Below are 12,516 nucleotides of genomic sequence, written 5' to 3'. Positions count from 1 at the left end.
GGCTCCACTCCAAGAGATTCTGCTTTAAATGGCCTACGGTGTGGTCTGGACATCAGCATTCTTTAAAACTCCACACTGAATTGTAACGGGCAGCCAAGATGGAGAGCCATGGACTCAAATGTTAGGGTTTCCGATAGAGTCCCCTAGACTTATTCATGTGTCGTTTATTCAATGGATATTTATTGAGCACGTATTGAGTATGTTTCAGGTACTGATTAAGGTGCTGCAGATATAGCAACAAACAAAACAAGGCATCTGCTCCCATGAGGCTAATGTTCTGCTACAGGACAGACAGAAACTACATACGCAAACGCATAGATACCTATTATGTCGTTGGTGATAAGAGTTCTGAAGAGAAATCAAGCAAAGTTAGAAAATAAAGACAGAGTGTGTGGATGAGGGTGCTTGTCAAGTTAGGGTCGTTCAGAAGGCCTCTCCAACAATGTGGCCTGCAGACACAGAGAGAACAGAAGGAAGTGAGGAAGGGAGTCATGCAGCTATCTGAGGGCCGTACCAGGCAGAGGAAGAGTAAGTTCTGTGCTCTGAGGGGGCTCAGGCTTGGCATGTTCCATGAGGGAGAAGGAGGCAATGGATGGAGCAATAGTCTAGAGCACAGCACAGAGGTTGGGCTGAGAGGGGCCTTGGTGAGGACTTTGCATTTCATTCCAAGTGACACCCTCAGGCACCAGGGAGTTCTGAGCAGAGCAGTGACACTCTCTGACATGTGCTTTAAAAAGTCACTTGGAAAGAGACTGTAGGAAGCATCAGGCGAGGGTGGAAGCTGGGAGAGGAGTTAGGAGGTGATTGCAGAAATCCAGATGAGATATGGTGGGGACTGGGGCCAAGGTGGGAGAATTGGAAGTGATTTCATCCAAGATGGATTGTGGAGGGGGAGCCAGCAGAATTGGATATGGGAGTGAGAGATCGTAGAGAGTCAGAGATGACCCCAGGGCTTTCTACCAGAGCACACATCTGCTCCTTGCAACAATTCTGCAAGGTAGTTGGAAAAGAATTTTCTACAACTTATGAATGAGAAACTGAGGCCAAAAGGAGTGCAAGTGAATAATGCAAAACCATAGAACTGATAAATGATAGTTAGAATTACTTACCACCTGCCAGCTCCTTAGACTCCAGGTCCAGTATTCCTACTTGGGCAAATTATGAGGCCATAGTGATTTTAGGAGCAAATCTCACTTTCTTGAAGCTTACAATCTAGCTGTGGAGTCAGGACTTAGAGATAAACACTAAGCCTTAACTGACTTAGTGCTAACTGTCATGTGCTCAGTGCTACGTGAGTGGGAGAGGCCATAAGTGCTTTTTGAGGTCTGAGGACAGAGCGAGCAAGATGGGCTGGGAGAGCTGGCATAGGAAGAATACAGTGAAGGGAAAGTCTCAATGAAATAGGTTCAATGAAAACCATCACTGCTCGAAGAGCAAAGACAAGAAACCTGATATACGTACGTGTCATGTCCAGACATTGAAGTATCAAGCTATTTGGTTAGACCAGAGGGTTCAAGTATGTGTGTGGGAGGGAGGTGTAGGGAAATCAAGGAGTTGAATATGAGGTTGAAAAGACAATTTGGGATCAGATTATAGCGGACGTTAAATGCCCATCTAATAATGAGTGAAAGCAGAGGCTCTTAATAGAGATTAGAATAATATTAATGTGATTTCAAGGTGCTAATTAAGCTTATTAGGAAAGCAGTAATAAAATCTTCATTAAAACAAGTCAAGAATATAGTTCTAATTTAATAACAAGCTGGATTAATCGGCTAGTCCTTAGAAGAAGTTTCATAATCTGGAGAGCCTTTGAACTCAGTGGGTAATTATCGTCAATAAGAACCAAGATCCCTTTGAAATAATAAGACATTAAAATAAGGTGTAAAAGCAGCTGAGTGGCTTCCATTTGCACAAAACAGCAAAACAGCTTCAGGCCAAGTGTGTGCCTGACTCGGGAGAGGCTGGAAGTAGCGCTGTGTTTGCCCACCAGGGCGGCTGGAGAGCATTTTCATTTGTTTTGTGGGTGTGGCCAAGACAGAACAACTGGGAAAATATTTGAATGGCAAAACTTTCTCAATAATGCCTAACTGGTTTGGGGAGTTTGGAGGGTGTGTACTCAATATCAAATTGGGGGTTTTTAGTTAGGTCTTCGATCCATCACAACATTAGGCAGGGAATTGGGCAAAGAGGATGGGCCAGGAAAATGGTCTAGATGTTTCAGTGGCTTTTTTGCCCCAAGAGCAAAACATGCTTTAAAATCAAGATTATGGACTACTTCATAAAACCTTGGTTATCACGAGTATGTTTAAAACAGGAAAAAATTAAACTGATCCTCTTTGGCCTTTTAAAATATACTAACCTACTTGATATCTTTTCTGCTGCTTCAGTGGAACAGACAATGTGAGTAACATGACTTAGAATTGGAAGCATGTTTAGCATTTAGAAGCACTCAGAGACAAATAAGATGAAGTTCAATGGGGTGAAGAGGAGCTGCAGAGCGACAAAGAAGAACTGGCCCCACAGTATTGATACCTGCTTTTTCTAAAAGCCTTGGCTAATCTTATTGCATGTTACAGGTTAGTCTTGGAATTTTGAAAAAACGATCTGAAATCGTGGAGGTAAGACATGGAAACATCAGAAAAACAAAACCAAAAAGAAGGAGAGAAAAGATTATCATTGAACTAAATAAACATGAGATGCCACAGAAATATGGAGATGTTGGTGTGCGAGATGAAGAGAGAGACCACACTGGATTGCATACTTCTTGCACATCTAAGCTTTGTAGGTAAAAAGGAAGATACAGGAGTGTTTGGACCCAAGCACGATGTATGGGGATGGGAGTGAATTACTTTGCTCTTTGCCTCCGTGTACGTGGCACAGCCTTCCCTGATGAGTTTGAGAAAGAACCACCAGGTGAATGATTAGTATCTCCTCTGCAAACCCATTCCATCTGGGGGTGGTCAGGGGAAAGTGGACTAAATTGCAGCCTTGATGGAGGAGGAAGTGTAAGCAGAAAGGGGCGGGAGGTGCAGACCCACCCGACTCATCTTGTGGCTGCTGCGGAATCTGGAAAGATTGTTAGGTGTGGAAGAGGATCTTATTTCAAATCCAACTCTGCCACTTACTTGTGATGTGATTGTAGCCATAATCCCTTTATTTCTAAAATGTGAATGATGACTACTTGACACTTGTATGTGTTTTCCTCTGTTTCATTTTATAGTGTATAAGCGTGCGAGCACTTCAAGTAAGGGAGCGTAGTTAATCCTATTGAAAATCAAAGAACTACACATGTGGGAGGTGCTGTTATTACTATTTTTATTGGTAGTGGTTTTGGTGGGTGGAAGTGAGGGTTGACCAGATGATCCCCAGGTCTGGTTTGCCACTGGCTGCCAGAACTCTCTCCTTTCCTAACACCTACACCCTGGTAACGATTGTGAGAGGCCCAATAGGTTTTGTCCTCTGATTTTTATTGCCCAGATCAAGAGGTGGAAGGATGCCAGGGAAAAGGAAAGCTGTGAGGAGCGTTTGTAGGTGAGTTTCAATCTATTTGGCTTTCTGATCCACTTGCCAGGACTTAAAAATCATTTATGTTTATGTCCAATGGAGAATCCAGTCTGCTTCTTCTAAATCTCAACCACTAATTGCAATTATACTTCATATTCTTAAAACTCATGGTGGTGTAATAATAGGAGAAAATTGGGTATTGTTTCCTTGCATTCATAGCAGAATAAAATGATGAATTTACCTAAATCTTAAGTGGGGATTTTGCTTTGACACAGGAACCATTTCTTGGTGTTTTGGTTGAAGACTCTACTAGTGGGTTTCTGAAAAAGGTGGCTTATCTGTCCAGGATATATTGAAAGCAGGGCAAATTCCTGCCTAACGTTAAGAAGACAGATTCTATTTCACTTACGCTAGTTTATTATGCTTGCCTTGTTAATCAGTATAATCAACATTTTTTCTGGCATAAATGGTGCATCATTAAATTGCTTCCTCACTAGAACATAATCAGATCTAGACTATAATGCAGTCTAAGGTCACACTTCATATGTAGGATATGATGGAAGACACAGGCCACACAAAATGGTTTTGAGGTCACCAGACTTCCACGTACCATGGTCAAAAGATGAGATCCAGCCTGCTCCCTTCTTGCCAACATTGCCAAAAGATAAATCTACACAAAGGCATCAAGCAGGCTCATAGCTTCCCTAGAAGCTTCCACAAATATCTCGAATTTTGTTTCATAATTCCTATTCTTCATCATAACCCATAGTAGTAAAAGGAACAATAATTTTGGTTATGAACCATCTGTCTTTCTATAAAAAGGCATTTATATTCTGAAGAAGCTATTGGTCACGAGTGACACCAACTTATTCAAAAAATTGAAATTATTCTCTTGGCTTCCTTTCTCTCCAAGCACTTTATGATAGTAATGTGATAGTTAATTTTCTATGTCAACTTTGTGTGTTTCTGGGTGAGATTAATATTTAAATTGGTGAACTTTGAGTACAGCAGATTGCTCTCCATAATGTGCGTGGGCCTCCTCAAATAGGTTGAAGACTTGAATAGAGCAAAACACCAGTCTTCCCGAGCCAGTGGAAATTCTTTAATAGACTGCCTTCAGACTTCCTCTGCATCATCGGTTCTCCTAGATGCTGGCCTTCAAACTGGACCCTGGGGCACTGGGTGCTTTCAGGAAGCAGGACAGTCTCTCTCTGGTCACAGTGAGGACATCTGGACTCTTAAAGTTATGTCAGCTCAGATACCCAGGTGAGTGCACCCACTCACCTTTCACGGTGTTATCATCTGTGGAATGGGATGAATAGCACCACCTGCCATCTCAGTGATGAGTTGTGAGCATTTACGAGGCAAAGCTTGTAAAGCACTTTGAAGTGTCGCACCCACGCTGTTTTATTGTTATGTCTTACACTGGATTATATTTTTCCTAAAAGATCTCCACAGGGATTGCTGCGCCCTTTCCATTTTCGTGGCTGACTTCTGTGGTAGATTTTATATCTCAATAAAAAGACTATATGATGTTTTAAATTGTTTGGGATGTTTTTCCTAGGCATCAAAGACGTGATTTCTAAAACCTCTAAACCAGTTTCTTTTTGTTTCTCTGAGAACATGTTAAAGTGGATAGTCAAGGTCAAAGACATAAGGAAGGAAGGAACAACAGGTAGTCATTTAAAATATCTTCTAGGTAGGGCAGGACACTTCCCCTAGTTCAGGGATACAATACACTGACCCACAGAGCCTCCTGGACACATTGAAGATGAAGGATGGCTGGGACTTCCCCCATGTTGCAGGAGAGCATCCCTGACTCAAGGTGATGGGTCTGTTATCACCTACCTTTGGCTCTTCAGTTTTTTCTAGATTATGAAGAACTTTCTTCCAGAACCTGAGACTTAGCTGAGAAACATAAAAGGGCATAGATCCAAGAATTTTAAACATGTATGCCAAAATTATCGATTTTTCCAAATACAGTTTAACAATGTGAATATGTATTTGGCAACCTTGGTTTCCCAGATGCATATTAATTCTTGCCTCTTCTTTCAAAGGATACCAGTAAAAAGATGAGAGAGCTAAACAAATGCTCCTCTTTATGATGATGAAGATGGGAGGGGTAGGAAAACACTTGCAAAACCATTGCTAGATTCCCACATTCCCAGGGGCAAGATTCAATGACACTTTGGGTCAGACAGTCCCATGGGGGCTGCCTAATACTGACTGTTAACCCTTGCCCAACTCGCACCTCAAATTGCTCCCCCACGTTCTGCCTATTGTTGTTTTCTTGACACTTTCAATTCAAATTCTTCGTGTTCCTAACACTGGAAAATGTGTCAAAAGAAAGACTTACTAGGGTCAACAAGCAAACATTAATAAAAATATTAATCATAAAATCATGCCTCTAAACTTTCATTTGACTTCAGGTGGAGAAAGAATGTCATTTGAGAGGATTTGCTCCTAGGCTGAATTATTTCAAAATCACATTAATTACACATCACCTATTTGTTATCAAAGACTGGTTCCATTCAAATAGAAAAATGCAGAAGGTGTAATGTCAGATTTCTAAATGACTTAAAATCAAGAAGGAAAGTTTTTCTGGTACATGACAGAATCTGGATTTTGGAATGTCTCAGTCGGCCGTGATGACGGGTTGAAACCCATGAGATGAAATCTACCAGGGATAACTAGGCAAGTTTCCACTGAGGTTCAGAAAATCAGTGGCACAGATAGAAAATGGAGAGATTCATTTAAATTGAAATTTCTTGGGTAAAGGGACGTGGTTGACTTTAGACTCGGTTCAAGTCAGTGTGACCAGATTGACAAAAAAGCCAATGCATCACAGATTACGTTACAAGGTTTATCGTGTTCATATCAGTAGATGTCATGATATAATTCATTCACCTGTTTCCCCATTCAGCGGTCATGCACTGTACAGCAGTGGCAGAGATCAGGGAATCCACAGGCGTCCAGGCTAAAGAGCAGAGTCAGCATGCAGCTTAAGCCAATGGTGGTGTTGTAGGAATTCAGGATCCTATTGCAGATCTTCACGTTTTTCCAGAAGAATCTTAAAGTTTGGATTGTAATAGAAAAAAATTCAAATTTCCAAACACTTTGAAATGAAAAAAAAAAATTTTAGGCCGTATCTAGCCAATAGGCCTCCCATTTTTACCTCTCTGTTAGATAGACGGTCAGGATCTTAGGCGAGAGGGGTAGACTGACCATAGGGTTTAGCTTTCGGTTTCGGTTTTGTCATTTTATAAGTTATCTTACAAGTGGCAGTTAAATCAATGGAAGTGAATAAAATCACCAAGGAGTCATGTAGAGGAGGAAGTTAAAAGCTTATGTCTGCTTTATTTTGAGCTAACTATATATATTTTTAGAATTGATTTTAATTTATCTATTGGTTACTTTTTCAGTTGTTGCTCTAAGGACTGCTATACACATTCTTAAACTTTCACAGTCTAGTTAGAGTTAATTTCATACCACTTCATGTAAAACATATAAACTTCACAATTCCGTAGATCTATTTACACATTTCCCCATCCTTTATGCTATAGTAGTCATATATATCATTACCCACATGCTTTATAAATCTTATAATACAAGGTTATATTTTTTTCTTGAAATAGTCTTATTTACCCACCTATTTACTATTTCTAGTGTTCTTCGTTCTTTTCTGAAGAGTCGGTCAGTTTGTATCCAGTATTAATTTCCATTGGTCTGAAGAACGCAAAGCATATCTGTAGTGGAGATTTGCTGGCAATAAATTATCTTCATTTTTATTTATCTGAAAACGTCTTTATTTTGCCTTCATTCCTGAAGATTATTTTAATTAGATATAGAGCTGTAGCCTGAAAATTTTTTTTATGTAACTTCAATAATATTGATCCACTGCCTTCTGGCTTCCAGGCTTTCTGAAGAGAAGCTGGCATTATTTCATATTGTTGTCCCTGTATATAATGTGCCATTTTTCTCTAGCTGCTTTAAGAATTTTTTATTGTCTTTGGTTTTATTGGATTAAATATGATGGGCATTTCCATGGTTTTCTTTGCGTCTTTGTTGAGTGTGCTGAACTTCTTGAATATGTAAATATCTTTCACCAAATTTGGAGAATTTTCAGGTATTATTACTTCAAATTTTTTTGCCCTATTCACCTCTCTTCTTTCTAGAACCCAATTATATATATGTTAAGACTTTTGATATTGTCTTTTCTCCCTATTCTTCAGATTTTATAACTGTATTGATCTATCTCTAACTTCACTGACTTTTTCTTGTGTCTTCTCCTAGTCGTTAAGCCCATCAAGTTAATTTTCCATTTTAGGTATTGCGCTTTTCAGTTCTATATTTTTTTAATTTGGTTATTGTTTATGGTTTCTATTTAGAACTTTTAAATGTATTACATGTGTATTTTCTTTATATTTTGGATCATGGTTAAAATATTTACTTTAACAACCTTCTCTTCTGATTCCAATGGCTGGGTCATTTTGGGGTCAGATCCCATTAAGTGTTTTCTTTTATGTTTGTGTCATACTTTCTCGTTTCTTTGTATTCTTCCTAATTTTGCCTTGTGTGTCTAATAGTCCCGGACATGGTGAATGGTATTTTTAAGGACTCTGGATTTTGTTATATTCCTCTAAAGAGCATTGGTTCTTTAGGTTTAAGCAGGCAATTAACTTGGTTAGAATTGAATTCCAACTTTGTCATCCTTGTGGCAGGCAGCTGCTGAAATCTATGTTCACTTCCTTTAACCTCAGCGGAACTGCTTGGAGTCTGCCCTGTGCCTGCACAGTTCAAGAGTCATTCAGACATTTGGGCAGAGTTTATACACAAAATTTTGATATAATTCTGTGGATGTCTCCTATCGTGTTTGGTCTCCCCAAATTTGTGTCTTCTACTTCCTCAAGCCTATAAGACTATTGCTTCCTATCCAGGCTTTAATTGCCCACTGTGGCCCGGACTGGGACTTGCTGTCTGGCAAAAAACTGTAAAAAGCAGAAACTTATTAGTGCTAGATCATTCTCCCAAGTATCCACCTCCTCTCAGTCTCTGCCTGCCTTTGGTCTCTCTCTGGTGTCTTCAGTAAAGGAGGTTTATATTTTGTCCAGAGTTTATGGTTATTACCTGTGATACACTTTGTCTGACAGGAGCTACTTGGCCATTACTAAAAGCAGAAAATCCAGACAGGTAGAATGCAAAGTTGGGAGCAACCTCTCAATTCAGGACCACTAGGTAAGTTGACCACAACTGGGCTAACTAGTCACAATGGCTCATCTGGTCTACGATTCCTTCTCTAGAGCTCAGACTACCAGATACACTATAGCCTGTGTGCAATCCTTTCAACACAACTGATGGAACAGAAACAACTAGCTTCCTAACTGGATCCCCCTATCATGTAACTTCCCTGCCTAAGAATTCTTCCAAGGATCCTTATTTGCCTGTAGAAGAAAATTCAAACTTCTTAGCAGGGCTTATAGCATCATATGAGACTTGAAATCTGAACATTCTGCCTCCTCTGTAGTCATTTTCTTTTTTTTTTTGTTATGCTGGGAGTACTAAGTTTATTAGAAAACAGGCAACATGATAACAGGAGTTAGACTGGGGGCTTGAGAGGACGGGGTATTCTTCATCAGTAGTTGTCTGAAAAGGTGTCTTCAGTGCCTACTTGAGCTAGTTTGAAGAGATGAGGAATGGGCTTCTCAAGAAAATGCATGTTGTTCTGCCCAGAATCGCTGAGTGACATCAGTATGGACTAGGTCATCTACTGGGGGACCCTTAGTGATGATGCCCTGCTCAGCAGCGGGAGGTCCTGCAGACGGTGCAACAGGGGGCTGGCTGCCAGGAGTGGGGGCGGCAGCAGGGGGACTGCACAGAGATGGGCTGGCAGCAGGTGGAGGCCCAGCAGCAAGGCCGGCAGACCACGGCCATGCAGGACGTGGGGCAGCAGCTGATAGAGCGGCAGCAGCCCTCCTGCAGGGAGCAGGGGTCACAGCAGCTGGGGCGGCGGCAGGGCTCGCAGATGGAGCGCGTGTAGTGGGGATCGCAGGTCACGGGGCGGCAAACGGTGGTCTGGCAGGACACGGGGCGGCAGCAGGAGGGGTAGCCACGGAAACAGGGCTGGCAGCAGCCTCCCCCAAGACTCAGGGAGGAGAAGGCAGAGCCACAGCAGGAGGCTGTCATGGTGGTGTCTGGGGCTGGGCTGGCTTGGGCTGGTGAGAAGAGTTGAGTGTTCTCAGGTGTGAATGTCTTCCTCCTGCTCTGGCCCTTTACATGCCCTGGCCAGGTGCTGATGGCCCCAGGACGCAGGATCATTTCCTTGTGTTTGTTTATTCTTTTTGAAATAGCATTGGCAGATTAGTAAGTTCTCTAGACACTGTTTTTGAGGTGCTCAGATACTCATAAAAGACTCTGTTTTCCTAATTTAATAGAAACTCATTCTATTTTGATATTTATGTTTCAAATAAGAACTTAATGACCCTAACCTCGAAGCCTCCAATTATCTTTATGGTTCGGTGATGCTTTTGCCAGTTGATGTCTTGATAGCACAGAGTGGCTGTCATTCTCTTTGGGTTGCTTAGAGTGGAAGTGAATTCCCCAAGGTGGGAGTGTCCTTTTTCGCTGCTGAGCCTCCTGGGCCAAACGAGGTCAGAACAATACTACAAGGGTATTTCAAAAGTCACGGTTTGTCAGTCAAAGAAGAATTTTCCAGTCCACTTTTTGGAGCTACAGGAATGCATCTTGGTAGGCCTCTACCGTCAATGTTTGGGGTTTTTTCCCCAATTTTTTTATTTTGGTAAATTTACTATCTTAAGCATTTTTGTGTGCACAGTTTGGTGGCATTAAACACATTCATATTGTTGTGCAACCATCAGCACCATCCATCTCCAGAACTCTTTCGTCTTGCAAAACTGAAACTCTGTCCCCATCAAACAGTAACTCTCCATGACCCCCTTTCTCCAATCCCTGGCAACCACCATTGTACTTTTAAAAAATTGTCTCCCCTTTCCCCCACACCCTTACCTACAGGAACCACTATTCTCTGAGTTCGGCTGTTTTTTTGGCTTTGGTACATGCTCATTGATTTCCACAGTCGTATCTTTCCAAACCAAGGTGAATTTCATTATTTATAATCTTCATGATAGCCAGCATCACTGACTTCTGACTATGCTCCAAGCATTATGCTAAAAGAAATAAATGTATTAATTTATTCTTCATAATAATCTTCCAAGGTAGGTATTATTAGATTCCTCATTTTACACATAATGAACCAGATAAGTAACTTGCCTAAGCTCCTACACTTAGTAATGTTGGAGCCAATACTGAGTCTAAAAACTTTTGCGGGAATAATATTTGTAAGCCTGATAAGTTGAAGAATGGAATTGTGGGTTCTACATTCCCTGTCATTAAGTAATGTCTGTTTTATTTAGGAATTTTAACAGTGAATTTAATTTTAAAATAGTGATTTTATTTATTTCATTACTGAGATGGCTATAGGCATTTTTTCACTCTTTTCCTGAGTCCACTCCCACCACGCACACTGTGCTCTAAGGACGATCACATCTTGCTGATCCATGAAAGTCACCTGCATTTTTAGACCTCCATGTACTTGCAATTAACATCATCTTAGCCTGCATCATTTTTCTCTTTAGCTATTTGATATTACATTTTATAATGATTTGTTGCTAGTGCTGTCGAGTCAATTCAGACTCCTTGTGACCCTGTGGACAGCAGAGTGGAACCTGCTTGGTCTTTTCGCACCATCCTCTCACCTTCCAGCGCTATATCAGACAACACTCTGCTACTATTCATGGGGTTTTCATGGCCAATTTTTTCAGAAGTGGGTGGCCAGGTTCTTCTTCCTAGGCTGTCTTAGTCTAGAAGCTCTGCTGAAACCTGTCCACCATGGGTGACCCTGCTGGTATTTGAAATACCAGTGGCATAGCTTTCAGTGTCACAGCAACATGTAGTGCCACAGTATGGTGAGAGCGCTGGATCTTAACCACTAGACCACCAGGGCTGGTTTTTATAATTATATGATAGACTTATAATATATTATAATATCTACTTGGTATTATAGTACAGATCTTTGTTTTATTTATTACGTTTCTTTAATTATGTGTCTTGCACATTGGAATGTAGGCGTCATGAAGTCAGAGACTTGATTGGGTTCAAAATGGCATCTCCACTATTCAGAATAGTGCCTGGCCCATAACAGCCACTTCAATAAATACCTGTTGGGTGAAAATTGCTCTTGTTGGCTAGAATTCCCTCTCACTCACTCCCCAAGTCAGACTGGAAAAGGCATTCTGAGAACCCAGCTCCATTGTCATCTTCCCTTTGGAATTTCCTCTCAACATCCCCTTATTCATAGAGAATGAATTACTAAGTCTTCATCCATTTTTTTATAGAACCCATCTTCCTTATTTCTCTTATTTCCTATTTCTCTGCCTGTTTCTGTGTTTACCACTGCACCATGGCGTTAAGGCAAGATTACTCATGAGTTGACTTGTGATTTCATCCACTGTACATACCACCACACAAGTCTTAGTTCCCTTTAGAGTGTCTGTCCTTCTGGCTTGGCTCCCTATTTGGAGAAAAGTCCCTTTGTTCCCATCAAGCCCATAGATAAGGTCTAAGATGGACCTGATTATACCAAATTCTGCATATATCACTCTTATAATTAAGAGTGATTTTTTTGACATCTTGGGAAAACTGATACTACTAGTTCATTAATTATCCTAACAGTCTTAGATATAAATTGGGAAATTACAGGAAAAACTGCTAGTTGCTTTTAAGACCTCAAATCAAAGCATTCTTTTGGATTTATTATTCTTTAATATTTGCAAGCCTCCTCAGGATTAAAACTTCAGGCTTGTTTTTTTCTCATGTTAGATTGGTGGTAGGATCTCAATGAAAGACTTTAAGACTAATTAAGCAGACTCGCTCATTCAGTAATAAGCATTATCCTAGCATTTGGGGAACAAGCTCTCTTCAACTCACATCTACAGT

The 12,516-nt window shown here is 40.8% G+C and overlaps 1 protein-coding gene across 1 annotated transcript; it reads right to left on the bottom strand.

The window, feature by feature from the left end:
- Positions 1-9,300: 9,300 nt before the first annotated feature.
- On the bottom strand, positions 9,301-9,687 carry LOC124231251 (keratin-associated protein 2-1-like). The gene has a single exon (XM_046647934.1). It carries the CDS (start codon positions 9,685-9,687, stop codon positions 9,301-9,303), a length of 387 nt encoding a protein of 128 aa, XP_046503890.1.
- Positions 9,688-12,516: the final 2,829 nt, after the last annotated feature.

Source organism: Equus quagga, chromosome 21 (genome assembly GCF_021613505.1).
Source record: "Equus quagga isolate Etosha38 chromosome 21, UCLA_HA_Equagga_1.0, whole genome shotgun sequence".
Taxonomy (NCBI): Eukaryota; Metazoa; Chordata; class Mammalia; order Perissodactyla; family Equidae; genus Equus; species Equus quagga.
The sequence above is the reverse complement of the archived record's forward strand: the minus strand, read 5'-3'. Positions and strand labels throughout refer to the sequence as shown.